General features: G+C 45.8%; 1 protein-coding gene across 4 annotated transcripts in view; it reads right to left on the bottom strand.

The window, feature by feature from the left end:
- The window catches only part of LOC115080078 (rho GTPase-activating protein 7-like), a 249,532-nt gene that overhangs the window by 53,517 nt on the left and 173,476 nt on the right, over positions 1-22,539 (bottom strand). The window contains exon 1 of one of the 4 annotated variants that reach the window (XM_029584113.1): positions 3,009-3,187. The exons of 1 other annotated variant lie outside the window; for it this stretch is intronic. In XM_029584113.1, coding sequence (XP_029439973.1) covers positions 3,009-3,021 — 13 coding nt within the window. In that variant the 5' untranslated portion in view covers positions 3,022-3,187. Of the gene's footprint in view, positions 1-2,787; positions 2,960-3,008; positions 3,188-22,539 lie in introns of those variants that run through there. 2 more of the 4 variants (XM_029584114.1, XM_029584115.1) reach the window with 2 other exon arrangements.

Here is a 22,539-nt window from a genome sequence, read left to right as displayed (position 1 = left end):
AGCCACTTTTCCTGGGCGCCTGATACTGAGGAGGCGCTAGGGATGCAAAATTCCGCCTAGTGTCTCCTTTTTACCGCGACAGCTAATTCTAATAAATCGGGTGCCCAGGAGAGGTGGATCAGCGAGCATTAGGAAAGCAGGCCCTCAGTCATGAGCATCCGTTTTACGTGCTGATATTGCATCGGTCTGAAAGAATGCTAACAGCAGGATTTCCTTCAATTCACTTCACATTACGAAGGCTGCCTTCACACCCCCATCCACTAAGATGACCAGAAATTAACTTTAAAAAAAAAAACCCATGCTACATCAAAACAGCAATCTTGTTCTAGCTGGCTAGGAAGGAATGCATTACACCAAATGTAGTAAACAGTAAACTGGAGGAGAAGGGGTGCAGGGTGGTGACAACACTGGGTGCCAGCTCAGGACTTGGCGTCATGATCAACTGGTTGGATGCCTCACAGAGGCGAATGAAAACAAAGAGTGACAAACTAATAATCTGCCAAAAAAAAAAAAGAGAGAGAAAAGTTAAGTCCCTGCATCACTGGAGGTGACAGATGAACATATCTAAGGTACTTGTCTACCATACAGAAATAATACCTGCAGCACATTATGTGTAAAGCGGCTTACTGGGACATAATCTGGCTAAAAATTTTCTCCCACGCTGTGCTAGCAATATATTGACCAGGAAGCAAAGGGTGTTGGGCCCCATTAATTAGACAGCAAGCTACATAGTCTCACAGTCCTATAGAAAGAAGAAATAGCTCTGCTTTGGAAAAGAGATTTCAAGATTTAGCAAACGACGATACTGGGAAATGCTGAGCAGAATTTTCCTCCTGTGTTTCCCAGCACTGGGTCTTGATAAATGCACCCCCAGCTTCCCTCTCTCAGACAGGCAAGAGGAACCAAAATTGAGTGATGCAGCGTCGTCACACACGCTTATAAAACGTTACTTCCCTTCTGTCGGCACTATGCAAACATGTAGAACCAATGCAAGCATGTAACAGAACCTGTATAGTATGACTTCCGAACTACATCTATAAAGCCTACAATATCTGTGCTAACAATCACATTAATCTTTTGGACACCCTGTTAAACATCGAAACTTTGTAAGCCGTTGTGATAGCGAAACCAAACAACGGTAAATTAAAACTCGATAGATAAATAAATAAAAAGTTTCTCAAATGCTAGACAGCAGAATAGTTTCTGGCCACAGATACCAAGCCACTAACTATCAGCCCACGTGCATAGATTATCACATAATCCGTCAACTCTGTACCTCTTCTAAAATCCTTTAAGAACAAGAGAGCCTACCTGGGAACCAGTTGATAGGATGACACCTTTACAGCAATGTATGTTTAACCATGTCAGTTTTATTCCTATGCAAATTAATGGTGCAAGTCACATGCCCAGGACCACTTTAACTGTGCAACTACAGACACGGGCATAGGGTCTGCTCCTAGGGCAAGATTCTTACAGAAATGTCAAACTTTACCATCTTACGGCAGCAATAAAAATGAATCGCACTTAGAGGGAATAAAGCACTAAAACAGTACTATAGATTCATAAGCAGAAACCAACTGCTGTTATATTGAGGTACGCTTGCCAAGAGCGCCTTCCCGGATAGTGATGCCCCTAGCCCCGATGAAGCTCGTTACACAGCTCCCTGGGGCAAGGGTCACAAACACAGGAAGAGCAGCTTGGGTCTCTGGTCACAGTGCACTAGAGAGGAGGCCTTCTGGGGGACAGGAGAATTAGGGGGATGGGGGGCTGCTCATTCTCTCTGCCACCCATTTATCCCTCCAAATAGGATTCAACTGAGCCTGACCAAATCCAAAATCAGATACCAAGCCACTAACTATCAGCCCCCATACATAGATCATCACATAATCCATCAATTTGATTGAACATTACACAAAAATGGTCACATTGAAGGAAAAATCCCCTTTCCCCCCAAACCATTTGTATATGCAATGCCCACATTTTTATTTATAATTATTTAGGTCACACTTTTTCCTTGATAGCTCAAGTCAGTGTCTCCAGGAGGCTTTCAATCTAAGGATCTGATTTACTAAGGCTTTTGTCCCATTCTGTGCCTCTGGGGAAAACACGCAGTAAAATGAGACCTTACCTTTGTACCTGAGGCAACAGAGGGGGATTTGAACCCTGGTTCACAGCCCCCTGCTCTAACCAGGATTACTCACCTATACCCACACCCCCTGTTGGGGAAAAAACATATCTATCCAACACTTAGTGACGAACATCCACTAAAATATTTTATTTCAGCAAGCGATAAAATAAAACCCTTCTCGTTTCAACTTCTGCATGCAAGAATCAGAGAGATCCAGCAGCCAGCTGAAGAGACCCTGCCAGAGCCCCCTCTGCCTCATCAATAGTAATTCAAACATGAGCTTTACCCATAAACGAATAGAATAGGCACAGCCGCTCCTAGTCAATATTAGGACAGCATTTATTTAAAATTCCCTGCGTTTCCTACATACCCAGGCAAACCCAGTGCGCCAGAGCCCTGTGGTCACCTTTCCCCTGCTCCCAGAAGAGCAGGATTATTCGGTGAATTCGATTAGCGTCCAGCGCGCTAAACTGGGGCGTTTCTCAAGTTATAAAAAAACTCTACGTCTAACGGAGTCCCCAAACCCACAAACAGATGCATCAACAGGAAGAGACTGTGGGAGAGCTGGTGCCGGACTATAGATCCGTTATTTCTGCAATCCTAGCAGAGCCCAGGGAAAGCCGAACAGCCATAAAGTGGCGCTTAAATCGCACTCAGACCCTGGAGGAAGGACCGAGCTCCTGGACTCCGTCTCTGCACCTTTTCGCCAGCCGAGTGCAATCACCAGCGACCACGGCAAAAGTATTTCCTAGGGCAGCGACCAAAGAAGCCTCTGCCGCTACTCCCCAAACGCCAGCACGCGCCGCCGAACCTTATAGCGAGACCTGGATCAATAACGCTAATGAGGCCCCGCCCCCCCGGGGGGGGGGCAGCCACTCACGGGTCACGATCATCTCTCGCCCGCCTGCAGGAGCCCGGGGCCGCCGTCCGCGCTCGCCCGCCGCCGCCGCGCTACTGCCATGCACTCGGGAGCAGGGAGAGCCCGGCCCTCGCAGCCGCTTCCATCACACGGGGAGGGGGAGGGGAGGATCCCTGTAACCCCCTCCAAACCGGAGCCCGCGCCCCACCAGCCGCAACCTCAGGCGCGCCGTCACTCATTGGCGCATCCCGCGATGCCGCAGAGTTTCTGATTTTCTGTCGTCGGCTTGCAGGCAGTCCTCGCCTCTCCCCCCCCCCCCCCCCCTCCCGTGTCAGGGAATGGTACAGTCCGCCACCTTGGGCTGTGCCCGGGACATCCAGATGTTTCTGGCTCGCTCCCACCTGGCCCAGCTGGGGACTGCAGATTCCAGCGGAGCTTCTGCCCTTCTTGTCAACAAAAGCGGCCAAAATGGTCTTAGCTCCTAGCCTGGGGTCCAATTCCAATTTTCTAAAATAAAAAAAGGTATCAGCTCCTCCGCTTTCCTTTTCAGCTGGGGGGGGAGAAAGCAGGTTGAACAAGGGACTAGCTCGGTGACCTGGCACTGCACCACTGCATAGTTCTCTGTTCCTAAATCAGCAAACAGCCAAAGTGTCCCCACTATATCCCAGCGCCTGCTAATTGGTGCGGCCACTAGACTAACACAGAAGCATAGACTATGACCATAACGGCCATCTAATCTGCCCAATTTACTTCATGCCACAATGCCGTGGTACACCTGTCTCACGCACCCCTAGCCCTGCCTGCCCTGGGGTGGAAACCCCCTGCACCAGTGCATGCAGCACGAACAGTTCACAGTCCCTAGAAATAAGTCCAAATCAGTTCATGGCACTCAGAACAGGTCCAGTCCAAGGGCAGGCTGTCCAGGGTCACCTTCAGATGTACAGACAAAGGTTCAATCACACAAAACAACCCGCTCACACCACCCGTGTATTCCAGTACTGTGTAAACAACAACCAAACTAATGTACTGGTATATGCTATAACACACCTTAATGCCGAATCAACTTTTGTTAGACCCTTTTATGCAGGAGGAGGCATCAATCAGTCCATCTCGTTTTTTACATTACCGTTTGGGACCTATTCAGAGTAGATAAGTATCTACAGTACCGGTTTTGGATTTATTAATTGGGAGTTTTTCCCATGAATTTTTGTCGGGACTGTTTTTAAGAATAACTCGAAAAAGTAAAAAATTGATGAAATTGAAAATTAAAGTAATGAGACTCCTTATAAAAAAACGAGATGGACTGATTGATGCCTCCTCGTGCATAAAAGGGTCTAACAAAAGTTGATTCGGCATTAAGGTGTGTTATAGCATATACCAGTACATTAGTTTTGTTTGGTTGTTGCATACAAAGGTTCAAACATCAGCTTAACCTCAGAGGTCATACATCTCTTTATCCAGGTTCTACACAGTAAGAACATAAGATATGTCATACTGGGTGAGACAAGGGTCCATTAAACCCACTATCCTGTCTATAACAGTGGCCAATCTAAGTCAAAAGTACCTGGCAAGTACCCAAACATTAAATAGATCCCATGCTACTAATGCCAGTAATGAGCAGTGGTGATTCCCTATTGATTAATAGCAGGTTATGGATTTCTCCTCCAGGAACTTATCCAAACCTTTTTTAGAGCGAGCAACACTAACAGCCTTAACCACATCCTCTAGCAATGAATTGCAGAGCTTAATTATGTGCTGAGTGAAAAAGGTAAGCAGCCTTCAAGATGCTGGGAACTAGGAGGTGTTTCCAAAGACCTCTTTTCAACAATGGGGGTGAAAGTGGGGTGAATTGAGACTAGGACCTCGAGGTTTGTGCCTGGTGCGCTTATTTAATGGGAAATCTGGCCCTGCACAGATCCCAACTCATCCCTGGCTTTCCCTTCATTTGCAACTAAGGATCCTCTGGGCTTAATCCTTTACTTTCATGAATTGTCTTACACTTCCACTGGGGGCTGTTTTATGGATCCAGCACACTTTCTGGGATGAAATCTTTTCTAATGTTACTCCTGGGTCTGTCTCCTTAGAACCTCGTAGCATGGCAGGCAGAGTGAGCACCAGAAACGAGCCCCTCTCCCCGCGGCTTTGCTGCGCAGCCCCATTCTTAGTTCAGACGGGCCGATGCACCATTGAGAGGGAACCCCCTTCGGCCCTGCTGCAACTTGTGGCATTGGAGGGGGACTGCCTCACTCCCGGCTGCCGTGGGGTATCGGCTGACCCTATAGCTTCCCTTCTATTGAAAAATGCTTCCTTCTTGACTGGAGGTACAGTTGGCAATTCTCCCTAGTGGGAGCGCACTGTTAACCCGCCATTGGACGCGCGTTTTCCCTTACCTCTTATTCAGTAATGGGCCGAAAACGCGCGTCCAATCCTCCGAACCTAATAGCGCCCGCAACATGCAAATGCATGTTGATGGCCCTATTAGTTATTCCCGCGCAATTCAGAAAACAAAATGTGCAGCCAAGCCGCACATTTTGCTTTCAGAAATTAGCGCCTACCCAAAGGTAGGCGCTAATTTCTGCCAGCACCGGGAAAGTGCACAGAAAAGCAGTAAAAACTGCTTTTCTGTGCACCCTCCGACTTAATATCATGGCGATATTAAGTCAGAGGTCCCGAAACTTTCCAAAAGTAAAAAAAAAAAAAAATTGAAGTCGGCCCGCTGACAGCCGCCGCTCTAGTCCAAAAGGAGGCACTAGGGATGCACTAGTGTCCCTAGCGCCTCCTTTTTCCTGGTTTTACTGCCGGGCCTAATTAGCATACTGAATCACGCGCACAGGAGAGTGGCCTGTGCCTGCGCCGGGACAGCGGGCGTTCGCTCGCTCTCCCGCAGACTTTCCTGAATCGGCCCATAACAGAGGAAAACATTTTTCTTGGCCAGAACGCGTAGCATTTTCTGCCTTCTCCACCCGAGAGTGGCCCTTTCTCCAATGCATGTACATGGTCGATTAAAATGTTTTGTTTTGTTTTTTCAACATATGTCCATTAATTTTTAGAGACTTTGGGGCCCATAGATACAAAATGAGAAAAACCCTGGCCTGTGGTGCATCGGACCCCTTTGTAGACTGTAATGCTTTTTAAAAAAAACCAACACAATTGATGTTGTATTTAGTACATAGACTTTTAGGACCAATAGGTCCTAGCACTGCTTCTCGTAAGAGCTTGCAAATGTTGGCATATATGGAAAAGAATGTATTTCACTTCTTAAATGCTGTAAAATATTAGACACAAAGGCCAAGATATATTAGTATACCAAGAGTAAATGCTTAGTGCATTTTGGCCTTCAGAATCTAAGCCCTAGAGTTTTATCTCCAACCTGAAAATAACATTATTTCCTTCTGCATGATTTCCCACACCTTTTTTTTTTTGTGCAGGCAAGCATATCTTAATGAAATATATAAAACTCCAACCCTGTATGTGTATGCATACTAACTAGCTGTTAAAATGCAGCACAGCTGCTTGCTGCATGGCCAGGAGTCTTCCCACGCATCAAGTACATTGTGTCAGCAACCCCCCCCCCCACCGATGGAAGAGGAGACATCTTCAGACTTGGATGATCTTTAATTGCCTTTCTCTGCTGTCATTCTCGCTTGTTGCAGCAGCTCTGACCAGAGATTTCTGATCTTTGAGTCCAAGCCAGCTGCTTGGACTCAAAGGAAACTGTAACATTTTTACAGAAAAAGTATACTGCTGAAACTTTCTGTTAGTTGAAACAAGCAGCTTTTAATCTTTGTGTTGTGGGTGTGGACCTTTGGACTGAGGTGGAGTTGGCACAATCTTCAGGGTGGAGCCCTGCAGGTCCCCAGCATCAGCTAGCGGAATCGGATGAGGCAGAGGCCCAGCTGGAGCTTTGCCTGTACCAGCCCCTGTTTCCCCTTGGGTTGAGCCTTAGGGTGCCGGGGTCAGCAGGTCTTAGGTGGGAGGCTCTGCTGATGATCAGAAGATCCATTGAAGAGGCTGGGATTAACAAGCAAAGTCAGAATCAAGCTCGGGTGACTGGCAGGTGGTGTATGGAGATGTCCAGGAGGTAAAAAGAGGTTGGTGATAGGCGGCAAACAGGAGTATCCAGAAGAAAAGCAGAGGTCAGTACTGGGTATCAGTCCAAGGGAAGGCAGGACAGAGAAGTAGGTCAGGAAGATAAGGAGCAACACAGGAGGCAAGGCACATTGAAGAACAGAAGACTAACCACATAACTGATGGACAAGAAAAGGACCACAAGATCTTAAGAACCAAGGTGTTGGAACTAAAGACAGGAACAAAGACCAGGAATGCAGACCAGGGAATGCTAAGGCAACCCACACTCAAAGGGCTGTAGGAGACCTGTTGCCATGTTGAGGATGAGCTGTCTCTGTGGCCTTTATAGTCCTTCCCTTGTGAGGTCATCACGGGGTACCGCTGGCTTTTTCCTGCTGCAGGCCCTTTAATTGAGGGGACATCAGATATATGCACGCATTAGGCGGGCCTGGAAAACACGTTAGTGGTGTCTCAGCCCACCACACTAGATTGAGCAGCCCGGAGAGTGGTACCAGAGTCTATGAATTGGGGCTGGAGATAAGAGTGGTGGTTCGAGGGGACGCCTGCAGACCGCCAACTGCAACAGTCCCTCCCCTCTTAAGCCTCCTCCAAAGCTTAAGGTTTCCTGGGGTAGTGAAGATGGACGTCCTGTAATAAATTGTGGTCCAGGATGTTGGAGGCTAGCTCCCAAGAGTTCTCCTTCCAAGAAAGGATTGATCTTTTTTCCCCCCTGTCCTGAGTCTAGGACTTCTTCTACCCATAAATGGAGTTACATTTTCTCCCTGTTTAATATAACTTTATCTTCCTTGCATTTGTTTTGCAGTTCTTTTTACCCTAGTTCCATGTAAACCAGTATGATAAGACATGGTCTTGAGCATCGGTATATTAAAAGATATTAAACATAAGAACATAAGAACATAAGAAAATGCCATACTGGGTCAGTCCAAGGGTCCATCAAGCCCAGCATCCTGTTTCCAACAGTGGCCAATCCAGGCCATAAGAACCTGGCAAGTACCCAAAAACTAAGTCTATTCCATGTAACCATTACTAATGGCAGTGGCTATTCTCTAAGTAAACTTAATAGCAGGTAATGAACTTCTCCTCCAAGAACTTATCCAATCCTTTTTTAAACACAGCTATACTAACTGCACTAACCACATTCTCTGGCAACAAATTCCAGAGTTTAATTGTGCGTTGAGTAAAAAAGAACTTTCTCCGATTAGTTTTAAATGTGCCCCATGCTAACTTCATGGAGTGCCCCCTAGTCTTTCTACTATCCGAAAGAGTAAATAACCGATTCACATCTACTAGTTCTAGACCTCTCATGATTTTAAACACCTCTATCATATCCCCCCTCAGTCGTCTCTTCTCCAAGCTGAAAAGTCCTAACCTCTTTAGTCTTTCCTCATAGGGGAGTTGTTCCATTCCCCTTATCATTTTGGTAGCCCTTCTCTGTACCTTCTCCATTGCAATTATATCTTTTTTGAGATGCGGCGACCAGAATTGTACACAGTATTCAAGGTTCGGTCTCACCATGGAGCGATAAATAAATAAATAAAATAAAATAAATTGCTGATTATCTCCTGGGGATCTGGAAGTGCCTTAGAGGGTCAGGAGAGTTTCACAAGCTTAAGTAAAGATACATGGAAAACATTATGTATCTTCAAGTTTGGGGGCAACCCCAGCTGATATGTCACAGGGCCCATTTGCTGGAGTTCTGTGAAGGGCCCAATGTAGCATGGAGCCAGATACATGGAGAGCATTCTCAGGCATAGGTGACGTGTGCTCAGTCAAACTTTCTCACCTACCTTGAACTGAGAAGCTGGCATTCTGTGGGCGTCCACAGTTCTTTTTGCCCTGTCAGTGGCTTTTTGGATAAGGATGCTGGTCCAGGCCCATAATTCTTGTAGCTCCTGGGCAGACAGTTGGGCTGCTGATGAGGATACTGTTACTATAACTGGTAGCAGTAGTGAAAGCTGTTTCCCGTAAACCAGTAGGAATGGAGAAGATTCACTGGCTGCATTGATATGAGAGAGCACAGCCCAGGGTAAGAGAGTAGCCCAATTGTACTGGTACTTGTTGACATAGGCATGGAGAAAGGTCTTGAGAGTGTGATTTTTGCATTCCGTTTGTCCATTTCCTTGGGGGTGATATGCCGTAGTGATGTCTAGCATGATGCCAAATGTTTTACAAAGTGAGCACCAGCATTTTATGGTGAATTGCACCCCTCAGTCTGACAGGATGTGCATTGGCAAGCCATGCAGGTGAAATACATAGTGAAGAATTGTGCTAATTCTGGAGCTGAAGGGAGGCCTGGAAGCAGCACGAAATGAGCCATATTTGAGAAATGATCTATGATCACCCAGATCACAGCAGCTCTGTTTCAGATGGGGAGGTCCACAATGAAATCCATGGACGTGGGTCCAGGGTTCCTGGGGGCTGGCAACGGCTGTAGCAGCCCCCAGGGTCAGCCATGCAGAGTTTTTTTGCTGTGCACAGGTAGGGCACAAGTCAACATAGGCCTTGACATCTTGCTTCATTTGAGGCCACCAGTAGTATTGCTGAAGCAGCTCAAGGGTTCAAGCCCATCCAGGGTGATCTGTGACATGGGAGTCATGGACCTATTTCAATACCTTTTCATGTAGTCGGGAATATATGACCATCTTCCCTGGCGGGATGGTCATGGAGGCAGTCATGGAGGCAGCCAGTAGAATTTTACCGGGCTCAATGATATGCTTGGGAGGTTATGGGATATCCTCAGTCTGAAAGGAGCATAAGAGAACATCTGCCTTTAGGTTCTTGAGAGCTGAGCGGTACCACAATTCAAGGTTGAAACAGGCAAAGAACAAGGACCAGCGAACCTGCTTTGTGTTCAATTGCTGAGCATGGTGAAGGTGTTCAAGATTTTTGTGGTCAGTTTAGATAGCTATATGATTTTGGGCTCCTTTGAGTAGACCACACCACTCTTCAAGAGCTAATTTAATGGCCAAGAGTTCCCTGTCACCAATGCCATAGTTGTGGGAGAAAATTTCTTTAAAAAGAAAGAGCAGGGGTGAAGTGTTCTGCTTGGTGAATGTTGGCTTAGAACTGTGCCTACTCCTAGAATGAAGCGTCTGCTTCTAGAATGAAGGGACATGTCAGATCCGGATGACTGAGACAAGGCTTTTTCAGAAAGGCATCCTTCAGTTCTTGGAATGCTTCTATGGCTTTCAGAAGCCAGTCCTTGGTGTTGATGCCCTTTCAGGTGAGAGCTGGCGGGGGGCTGCCACAGAAGAGTAATTTGGAAGAAATTGGCAATAATAGTTGGCAAACCCCCAAAATCTCTGTAGTGCTTGAAGTCCCACTGGGCAAGCCTGGTTTCGGATGGCTTTCACTTTATCAGGGTCCCTATGGAAACCTTCACAAAATATAATGTACCCCAAAAAGGGCAGTTCCTCTTTTTCGAAAATGCATTTTTCCAGCTCGGCGAATTAAGTTGTTTTTTTTGCAGACACTGTAGGACTGTGCATACATCTCAACAGTCAGTGCAAAAATCTCGAGAGAAGATTAATATGTCATCAAGATACACAACTACACAAATATAAAATAAGTCTCAGAAAAGTTCATTAACCATCTTTTGAAGACTGCAGATGCATTTCAGAGCCAAAAGGGCATAACTAAGTGCTTATAATGCTTATCACGAGTGTTAAAAGCTGGTTTCCACTTGTCACCAGCCTTAATTCGGACAAGGTTGTAAGCTCTCCTAAGATCTAGTTTAGTGAAGATCCTTACACCTTGAAGGCAGTCAAAGAGTTCCTATATTAATGGCAGAGAGGTATCGATCCTTTTTTTGTGATGGCATTTAATCCACAATAGTCAATACATGGCTGGAGTAAACTGTCCTTCTTAGCCATGAAGAAGAACCTGGCTCCCGCCGGGAGGAGGGTCAGATAAGACCCATACTAGATTCTCCTGGATATAGTCAGACATAGCTCTGGTCTCAGGGAGTGACAAGGGGTAGACCCTTCCCCATGGGAGCTTGGTATCCAGGAGGAGTTGTATTCCAGAGTAATATGACTGATGAGAAGGTAGGGGTTTGGCCTTCTTCTTTGAGAGAAAAATGGGAGGATGGATCTGGCAATGACATGGAAAATAATCTTCTCTTGATGGAGAAGACCAGTATGTAATGTCAGTGGTGTGGTTGTCAACATGACCTGGCCAAGAAAGGGGTCTCCATAGATGGATGAAATAATCAGCGGTGAATTCTTTGTATGGTGGGAATCCGTAATTGATCCACAAATTCCTTCATGATGAAGTTCCCACCAGAAACAAAGTCCACAAAAGCTTGAATGGGAAAGGTTAGGAGACCCACCTTTAAGGTCACAGGGAGCAGTAGTTGGGGAGCTGGGTCATCTTCCTACTTCCATCTCCATCAGGCACTGGATTTTCTCGGCTTCAATGGGCATTTAGCTAACAGATGGCCCTTGCCCGTACAATATAAGCACTAGCCTAGTTGCCTGGCAGAGTCTCTCTTCAGGGGCCAAACAGCTATATCCTTGTTGCATGGGTTCTTCAGAGGAAGAGCAGGAGCCAGAGGCGAAAGATTGTTGACTCTCTCTAGCTCGTTGCTGGAGACAGTGGTTAATCTTACTCATCAGCTTAATAAGCTCTTCTAGGGATGTGGGAAGGTCTTGGGCCATGAGCTCATCTTTAATCCTGGGCAATATGCCTTCCAGTAGTATGGTGAGAAGACAGTCCTTCTGCCAATTAAGATCCATAGTCAGGGTCTGGAATTCAATGGCGTATTCTACTAATGTTCTGGCGCCTTAGCAGAAGTGAAGAAGATCTGAGCCCATGGTGGCCACCCGGCCTGGTTCCTCGAAGAATGTCTTAAAAATAGCTGTGAATTGCTGCAGTAGGGGATCAGTACGCTCCCAGAGAGGGAAAGCCCAAGCCAGTGCCTTGCTGTCAATCAGGGAGAGAATATATATGGTCTCAACCAAGTGGAACTCACTTCCAGGGCCATTATGCCAGATATCAGAAAGAATGAATTTCAAGCATGAAGTGAAAACATAGCTCTTCAGAAGTCTTACAATTTAACGTAAAATGCAAATATGCTGATAATTGCAACAACAGAAACAGAATTAATACTAAATGAGCGAGCAGTATATAATGAATGATATAAAGGGTATTGCTAATAGAATTACAACTTGTATTTACTGTTGCATTGAACTATAAAAGCATCAATATGAACTAAATTAAATTATATAGTAGCTACCTTGATATTCTAGAATATGTATAACTATGAACTAGAATATGTACTTGCTGTGGTGTTGTAGTAGAAGTTGAATGTGGACACAAAGTATATGATCGGAGACCATGAAAATGAATACTGTAACTGTAAACTGTTGTGATCTTCTTTTGGAATGACAATAAATAAATAAACCAAGTCATTCTTGAACAACAGTGCCGGCAATGTGAAATGCATGTAGTACTGGTTCAGGAACCCACGGCATTGCTTGGGATCCTGGGCATACCGGGATGGTGCCGGCAGCTGTGGTATAGGGTGACTGGATGCCATGGGTAACAGCGGTGCAGGAGGTGGTGGAACTGCCAAAGCTACGGCAGCATCCAGCCATGTAGATAATTGTTCCATAGATGCTGCCAGAACTTCCAGAAACCTGCTGTTCTTGTAGTTTCTGTGCCAGACCTGGAATGGCCTGCAATGCTCTGACGTCTACTGAGTCCATGGCCTCAGTAATCTGTTGTGGACCAAAATGGAGTTGGCACAACCTGCAGGTCCCCACCGTAAGCTGGCAGAATCAGATGAGGCAGAGGCCCAGCTGGAGCTCACCTATAACAGCCCTCATAACCGGGGCAGGCAGCTCTTATGTGGGGGCAGAAGATCCATTGAAGAGGCTGGGATGAACAAGCCTCTGCTGCAGGAGAAAGTTGGAACTTCCATTCCCTTTAGCCTGGGGTGAAGGAAAGCTTCCACCTCTGCAGCCGTTTCAAAAAAGTGCACCATGTTGTTAAAAGTAACCTTCAATCGTACAGGAAATCGAAGTGCACATGATGGTGCACTAAGGTGGAGCAGATAGTTGCAAATGTTTTGCATCACATAGACACCGCTGCGGCATAGTCGACAAAGAGCAATCGTTTATTACCTTCATAGTCTAACACGCGGTGCTGTCGGTATTGAAATAAAAGCATTTCCTTATGACGAAAGGTCAAATTTTTCGCTATTACAGGGCAGGCTTTATTATGTCCATTTGTCTTGACTCCCAAGAGATGCGCCTGTTCTATCTGCAGAGCCCTGAGCTCCCCTTCTAAGCCAAAGGTGTGTGGCAGCCATGTTTCCGATATCGATTCAGGCAAACCAATAAATCTCAAGTTATTCTGCCGGGAGCGGTTTTCAAGGTCCTCAAGTTTATTATCATCTTTTCCAAACAATTTTTTAACTGAGACTAACTGGTTTCCAGGGTTTGCACCCTTTCCTCCACCACAGCAATACGTGTTTCAGCTTCACTTATACAGCGGGTATTGACTTGCAATAGGTATTGAATGTCATCAAAGCGGGAATGAAGCTTACCCAGCTTCTCATCCATTGCTGATAAGATCACCGCAGCAAAATCTCCCGACTCAGTAATTTGTTGACTGGGTGAAGGAGGATTGTAAATTGCATCCACCAGTTAACTTGGGCCGCTCTTTGTGAAGTGATTTGGAGGCATCTGCAGTAGGTGAAACTTCTCTAACTCTTGCCCCATAAAGAAAAGATCAGGAGCAACACACAAACAAGCAAAAATGCCCCAGTAGAAAGGTTCATGAGGGCGGATGTGGGGAGTGGGGCCCTGGAGCAGCCGAAGAACACATCTTCACATGCTCCATCATGCTTCACACATCACATGACCTCAAATCATCACCTTTAAATATCACTTCTGGCATGTCTTCCTCTGTGAAAACCGAAACAATTCATCTAGGGGTAGATTTTAAAAGCTCTGTGTGCCAGGGCGCCTATTTTGCATAGGCCGCCGGCGCGCACAAAGCCCTGGGATGTGCGTAAGACCCAGGGCTTTGCTTGGGGGGCATGTTGGAGGGCGTGTCGGGGGCGGCGCAGCGTTCAAGGGCATGTCCGGGGGGGTGTGGCGGTGGTCCGTGGGTGGGGCTGGAGGCGTGACAGCGGTCCGGGGGTGGGGCCGAGTGCTCCGGCACAGCAGCCTGTGCCGGGGCAGGGAGCCAGAGGCAGGCGTAACTCAATGAAAAAAGGTAGGACAGGGGGATTTAGTTAGGGCTGGGGGGTGGGCTAGATAGGGGAAGGGAGGTTTGCGCCGGTTGTGCAAACAAAAGCACGTGCGCGCATACTTTTTAAAAATCTGCCCCCTAGTCTTTATTCTATGGGTCTGTCATCCCTAAATACCCCTTTTACCCCTTGATTATCTAATGGTCTAACTGACTCCCTTGCTGGCTTTTTACTTCAAATGTACTAGAAAAAGTTTTTATTATGGTTTTGCTTCCATGCCAAGCTTCTTTTCAAATTCTTTCTTGGCCTTCCTTATCAATGCTTTGCATCTAACTTGCCTTTGCTGTTTCCTTTTTTCTTCATTTGTATCTCTTTTCCATTTGTTGAAAGCTGTTATTTTAGCTATTGTAGCCTCCCTCACCTCACCTTTTAACAAAGTTGGTAATCATTTAGGCTTCCACTTTTTCTAATGTGTGGAATACATCTGGTCTGGGCTTCCAAGATGGTATTTTTAAACAAGGTCCATGCCTGATGTAAACTCTTAACCTTTGCAGCTGCTTCTTTCAGTTTTCCTAACCATTTTTCTCAATTTTATCAGTCACCCTTTTGAAAGTTAAATGATGTCGCAGTATATTTCTTTAGTATCCTTCCTACAGTTATTAAGTCAAATTTGATCATGTTTTAATGCCAAGTTTGCCCAACACTGTTACCGCTCACACCAAATCCTATGTTCCACTAAGGGCTAGGTCTGAAATAGTTGACTAAATGAAGCAGTCATTTATTTCATCTATGAACTTAACCTGTCCTGTTGTGACATTCACCCAGTCAATACTGGGGTAATTGAAATCACCCATTATTACTGTGCTGCTGATTTCATTAGCATCCTTAATTTCTATTAACATTTCATTGTCTGTATGTTCATTCTGTCCAGGTGGCTGCTAATACACCCCCACTGCTATTTTATTCCCTTTTTCACCTGGAATTTCTATGTATAAAGATTCAACATTGCATTTGGTTTCCTGCAGTGGGAGACTGCTGATAATTCCTCTTCTTGTGGTAGTATTGAATTTCTATATTTGAGGACTGGAGAATTGCCTGAATTTATGTTTAATTTTCTCTTTTCTTTTTTTTCTTCCTGCTTTAATTTTCTTTTCAGGTCTGGATTTCTGTCTCAAGATGTTGGTCTTTGTGAAGTGATTTGGAGTGATTGTAATTGAAATGCATAAATAAAAAGTTACCAAAAAATGTTCAGTCTGCTGTCCAATAACTTATAAAGGGCCTGCAAGAATTTTTTTAAAAGAGCCTTTCAGCGTTCAGTGCCCGGGAACCGTGGAGGCAGTGCGCCACGCCCCAAGCATGGGGCTGAGGAGCCACCAGGTGCATCGCATCTTCAAGGATGGCAAAACCAGGAGCCTGAGTCACTAAGCCTTTCCTCATGGACAGAGAATGGGAGAAAAGCCTTAGTAAATCAGACCCAAAATGTTTAACAATAAGTCTCTAAAGACTAGAATGCATAACCCAATACATGTGGAAAGAAAGAGGAACTTAATCGTATTTCACCCTTGATAACTTTTTAACTTGGCAAGATTGAAATACATTCTCATTAGGGCTGTATGCTGACCCTGTTAAATTTGCCCCATTATTTAAATTTGCTCAGTTTCCTACTTCCTTTACCTCTTCTACTGATGACCGAGAAGGGAGAATCAGTGACAGATGGACAGAGGTCAAAGTACAAAGGGGAGAATCTGTTAATAAGGAGCTCACTCTGTTAAGGCCCTTCCCTTTGCCCTACAGACGTGGAGAATGTGCAGACTTGCCAAAACGAGAGTGAATTAAGCAGGGCACCAGGGGCAGGGAACACCTTTTTGGTTTGGTTGGAGGGAAGCCAGCTAACCAAGCTCCAATCCCCAGCTGCTACTGCCAATTTATTACTTTACATTTATGAAAATGTATTTATCGCTTAACATGTACGGCCTAAGCGATGTACAAAATAAAACACTCACGTTGTCAAAAAGGTTGTACAAAAACAAATGCACACAAACTGCAGTAGTGTACAACCCCAAAAATATAACAGACATGACAACAGACTCACTCTAATCTTAACAGCATCTCAGTAAAACAGAACTCATTAGCAAACTCAATCATGTGTCGCACCTAAAGTGGTCAAACTGACTAGCATACCTTATCTACTGAACTTAGGAAACCGAACCTATTCAACCTAGCAAGCCACCTGCTTACATAAGAAGTGTTCTGATACAATCGCTCCACCTTAATTCCACTGGAAGAGAGTTACAAAAAAACAGGAGCTGCTATGGGGAAAGCAGATTCTCCAGTGGCTGAAAGACGAGCAGCTCTATCTTTCTTACATATATTCTTTGCATAAATTATATAGGGATTCTAGAAATGTGCAAAGCCTGAACTTTTGGTTTGGGCTTCGTTTTCGGCCCGCCATGGGAAATTTTGTATTTCCCGTGGTTCGGGCCTTTGAAATTCAGAGGACCCGAAAACCGAATTTTCCCGAAATTTCAGGAAAATTTGGTTGGTTTTTTGGGTTCCCCGAACCAGGACGAATTAGGCAATTTTATTGAAATTGCCTAATTCATCCTAAATGATTGCGCATCCCTAAGGGATTCATATTCAGCCACTATCTGGTTGAGCAGTTCGCTGGATAAACTTATACGGCTAACATGGCCAAATTAAGCCGTGCGTCCACACTGCTGAATATACTAGGCTATCTAATAGCCAGATACTTTTATCTGGCTAACTAGACCAGCTAACTTAGGGTCTCATTTACTAGCATTAGACACAGAGAAAAACATGATGGCAGAAAAAGACAGTATGGCCCATCCAATCTGCCATCCGTCCAATTAATTTAGCATTGTAATTTTCATCACTTCCTTAGAGATTCCCTATATTTAATCCATGCTTTCTTAAATTCAGATACTGTTTTTGTCCCCCACCATTTCCACTGGGAGGCTCACACATCCACCACCTCTCTCTGTATAGAAATATTGCCTAAGATTACTCTTTCTACCTTCTTTCAACCTCATCTCATGACCTCTCATTCTAGAGCCTCCTTTTCATTGAAAAAGGCTCAACTCCTGTGCATGGAAACCTTTGAGATATTTGAATGTCTCTCTCATACCTTCCCTTTCCTCTAGGATATACATGTTTAGATAAGTCTATCCCCATATGCTTTAGAATGAAGACCACTGACCATTTTAGTAGCCACCCTCTGGATCGACTCCATCCTGTTTATATCCTTTTGAAGGTGCGGTCTCCAGAACTGTACACAGTATTCCAACCTAGCTTGATGGACTCTCTATCTGGGTAATAACAAGCTAAGTGGAGAGAACATTGCCCAAATCTCATCTTTGGGTGAGTTTCCTCACTCCGAAGGCCTTCAAATCTTCACAAGAGACCACTGTTCTGTTCGTACGTCTCACGTTGAATGTCAAAGTGGCCCCTAACCCCCTACACTAATACCTAAACCTCACCTCGAGTTACTAGGTGGGCCTCCCATAGGGATATAAATACCTATCTAGGGAGAAGACATCATGGCTAGTGTCAGTGTCTCTCTCTCTCTCTCAAGCTTCAAATCAACTAAAACAGGCCTTGTAGGATATAGCACAAACTGTGATAAAACAGTAACACAAGAGTTAAAATCAGCATTAAGTCTGTGCAATAGCACTTCACAGACAGGCAAACCCAGCCCACTCCCTGCCCCTACCTCCTCTTGTTTTTCAAATTTGCATCGCACCATACGATATGGTGCTATCGCATGCGTTAACGGGGCTTTTCGCATGCGATAAGCCCTTAACGCATGCAAAAATGCCTTCGCGCATTTTGATAAATGACCCCCTAAGTTTGTACCTGAGGCAATGGAGGCTAAAGTGACTTGCCCAAGATTGTTGTGAGTCCTTTCTTGAAAAAGGACAGGATGACATGTCCTTGTTGTGAGTCCTTTCTTGGAAAAGGACAGGATGACATGAAAATAAAGGGACCTGTGTGATCTGGAAAGCTAACATTCTACAACAGTTCTTTTGCTGGACTAATAAAAGGCATCACAACCTACCGGAGACTCCAGTTTCCTCAAGCATTAATACAGCCACTGTAAAATGAACCATGATAAATAATAACTGAACATTGTTATGATTCTGCCTTTGGGCAGCTTCTCCTCCTTCTTTTCTGCCGTCTTCTGCAGCCTGGAGGCTGCTGACATTTTGGCTACCGACAACTTTCCTTCGTGGCAGGAGCTGTGTTGCTGTAAGCAATGTGAAGGCCGAAGGCCACCACCTTACCTTGGGCTCTCCGGGGATAGAGGTCCTGAAGCCCCGGTCTCTTCTGCGGCAAGGAGCCGTTTTTCCTCCTCCTACGGCTGGGAAAGCTGCCTTCAGCATCGGGCCTGCTCGGGCCTGCTCCTCCTCCTGCATTCAGCGTTGCAGCCTAGGCGCTGTCCAGGGTCCTGCCCCCTCCTTCTAGGGGGCGAGGCCGGCTCTCTCTGCAACATTTAAAGGCACAGCGAGGGAGCAGGTCCACCCGTGATGTCATCTTCTGCCTATAAAAAGGTCCAGTCTTCACTTCAACCGCCTTCACAAGGAGCCAGTCCTCCCTAGGACTTCTCTGCTATCCAGCTTCTCAAGTATTATGTTCTTCATTGGAATTCCATGTCTGACTTCATCGTCCTTGGTCTCACTTCTTCATGCATCCAGACTGTCTTCGTCTTCAGATGTTGTCTCATCCTTTCGTCCTCCTCCACGATGGATTTTCCTAACCTGCACCTTGGCATTCCCTTGCCTTGTCTTCATTGGCCATGCAAGGCACGCTCTGGTTCAGTCCTCGTCTGAGCCATTGTTGGATCTCTTTCTTTTCTCTACCTGTTGGGGAAACCACATACATGATCCACGACCAGCCATGTCAGGCTGTGTAGGGCGCATCGGCCGGAGTGGGCCGCTACCAGCTCTCATCAGTTGTGTAGGGCGCATGCCATGGCAATAGCTGTTCAGGATGGGTGACTTTGTGACTCTTCGTTAAATCCTCATGTACCTTGAGTCATCCTTTCTAATTCTTCAAGCAAATTTGTCTTCATGATGCCCTCATGTAGCTTGTGTGTTGTCTCATTCCTTTCATCTTCGTCTGATGTCTTCACCCTTCGACCACCATTTGCCCTGTCGCAGTTGCTGCTGTGCAGCAGGTCCGAAAGGGCTAGGAGTAGGGATGTGAATCGTTTTAGGACGATTAAAATTATCGTCCGATAATTTTAATATCGTCTTAAACCGTTATGGAACACAATACAATACAGATTCTAACGATTTATCGTTATAAATCATTAGAATCGTGAGCCGGCACACTAAAACCCCCTAAAACCCACCCCCGACCCTTTAAATTAAATCCCCCACCCTCCCGAACCCCCCCCAAATAACTTAAATAACCTGCGGGTCCAGCGGCGGTCCGGAACGGCAGCGGTCCGGAACGGGCTCCTGCTCCTGCATCTTGTCGTCTTCGGCCGGCGCCATTTTCCAAAATGGCGCCGAAAAATGGCGGCGGCCATAGACGAAAAAGATTGGACGGCAGGAGGTCCTTCCGGACCCCCGCTGGACTTTTGGCAAGTCTCGTGGGGGTCAGGAGGCCCCCCACAAGCTGGCCAAAAGTTCCTGGAGGTCCAGCGGGGGTCAGGGAGCGATTTCCCGCCGCGAATCGTTTTCGTACGGAAAATGGCGCCGGCCATACGCGTATGGCCGGCGCCATTTTCCGTACGGAAAATGGCGCCGGCAGGAGATCGACTGCAGGAGGTCGTTCAGCGAGGCGCCGGAACCCTCGCTGAACGACCTCCTGCAGTCGATCTCCTGCCGGCGCCATTTTCCGTACGAAAACGATTCGCGGCGGGAAATCGCTCCCTGACCCCCGCTGGACCTCCAGGAACTTTTGGCCAGCTTGTGGGGGGCCTCCTGACCCCCACGAGACTTGCCAAAAGTCCAGCGGGGGTCCGGAAGGACCTCCTGCCGTCCAATCTTTTTCGTCTATGGCCGCCGCCATTTTTCGGCGCCATTTTGGAAAATGGCGCCGGCCGAAGACGACAAGATGCAGGAGCAGGAGCCCGTTCCGGACCGCTGCCGTTCCGGACCGCCGCTGGACCCGCAGGTTATTTAAGTTATTTGGGGGTGGGGGATTTAATTTAAAGGGTCGGGGGTGGGTTTTAGGGGGTTTTAATGTGCCGGTTTTTCGATTTTTCGATTTTTTTAACGATTTTCACGATTTTTCACGATATTTTACCCCCCCCAAACGGCAACAATACGATTCCCTCCCCCTCCCAGCCGAAATCGATCGTTAAGACGATCGAGGACACGATTCACATCCCTAGCTAGGAGTAGTCGGAGGACCACTCATGAGACCAAACATTTCGTTGTCTGGGTCTCTCTACTGCGTACAGGTGCGACAGTGGTCAAGGTCTATCTCCACCAGCCTGCACTCGGATGCCTCTCACCTGCCTCGGCACTTGCTGGAGCTCCTCTACAGCTGCATCGTCGCACAGGGGTACATATCATCATCAGAGATGGGTAGGCTACCGGCAGCCCATAACAGAGTCTTACATGCTTTAAGGGATCCTTTTGAATGAGATAAAACATGGGTGGACTGCAACCAAATATCAACCTAGGGAAAAAGGGGATCCCCCTACAGAGCACCTCCTCCTTCCTTCCATGAACCCATGACTCTGGGGCTTTCAGGGAGTATCCTTTGCAGCCTGACTAGCCCACAGGGATGCTCGATCCTCTTGCAGACCAGTCTGCCCTTGGGCGAATGCACACACTCACACACACACAGGATCAGTTTCAAAGCCTCCCTTCCACATCGCAATTATCTGACGGCCTCAATTCTACAAAATTCCTAAGTCACATAAATGCCTGAATATCTATAGCTATCCATGCTATAGTATTATTGTATACTACAGAAAGAAAGTTGAATTGGCTCTGGGAGATATTCAGTTCTGTTCCATGGAATCTCTATGAATTTCACATATGGACTAGGCATTTGAATCCTACTTTCAGAAGGCTTATGAGATCGCCCCCAATAACATTTGTGTGTGGTGTCCTATCTATACCACATTTTCAGTACATCAGGGGTTCCAGGGAAATTCTGACAAAAGGGATTTATTTTAATCCAGATTCATGCATGGATGCACATGCTGCGGAAAGCTGGCTTCATTAATTCTGCGTGGAATGTCGAGATCCTGATTGTGGGCATGTAACAAATATAAACTTGTATAGATGGACACTGCTGCATTTCCTAGTGGTTGCAATTAAGGAAATGGTTTGCTGCATTTGTTGCTGCAGGTTATGACGCAAGATATTAATCAGCCAGATGCCATTACTTACTCTGCACCAAGCAATTTATTTATTTAAGAAGTTCTAACTCCCCTTATCACCAGAGATGTTCAAGGCAAGGTGCAGCAGTTCAAATTACAAAGCATCATAACACTAATGAAACAATCATATAAATAATACATCCCTTTCATTTTTCAATCTCAAAAACTACCCAGACTCTCACTGAAGGTGGATAACGAATTTTGGTATAAAGCAAATAAATCTAAGGCATTTGTAGGCTTTCTAATAAGTTTCTGACCTGGACGAAAGCTTTAAAAAAATGTAGCTCTGTGTGAGATATCAAACTTTTTTTGTGTGTGTGTTTAATACAGACATTTGAGTTTGGTTACCATCATAGGACATCATGCGGTAGAGTTTGTTGTCTGTCTACTCTCCAGTCTACTGTGGCTTCCAAGTTACCCAAAAAAGGTGAAGAACAGTTCAGCAGATAATCCTGGAATTGTCCAGTAAACAGGCTTGCAACAATTTAAAGGGCAATAAAATTAGCTATTTTCTAAACAAAAGCTTGAATTTTTGGTTTTGCTAATTCCTGACCAAAATTGTAGAAAACCTGCAGAAGACGAGCAGCCATAGTTATTTGAGACTGGGCCATTTTCCAATAAACAAGAGTCATGGCCTATTAAAAGCCAGCCCTTTGCATATTTCAGCTAAGATGTCATTGGAATACTTCCCATGTAAACTTGTAGCCACCAGAGATTCCACAGATGTTGTTTCAAGACACCCACATGTGAAAAACTGAGTAAGGGAGGAAGGGAGAGTGAGGCCTACAAGCAACCCTGCTCCTTTTCAGTGACCTGAAGTGAGGTGAATTTGCCAGGTCCTTGCTCTGAGTAGGAAAAGATAACATAATTTTCACTACAAGAAGAACAAGAACATAACTATA

The sequence above is a fragment of the Rhinatrema bivittatum genome, chromosome 18 (genome assembly GCF_901001135.1).
Source record: "Rhinatrema bivittatum chromosome 18, aRhiBiv1.1, whole genome shotgun sequence".
Lineage (NCBI taxonomy): Eukaryota > Metazoa > Chordata > Amphibia > Gymnophiona > Rhinatrematidae > Rhinatrema > Rhinatrema bivittatum.
Note: the sequence above shows the minus strand (reverse complement) of the source record. Positions and strands in the feature narration are given on the sequence as shown.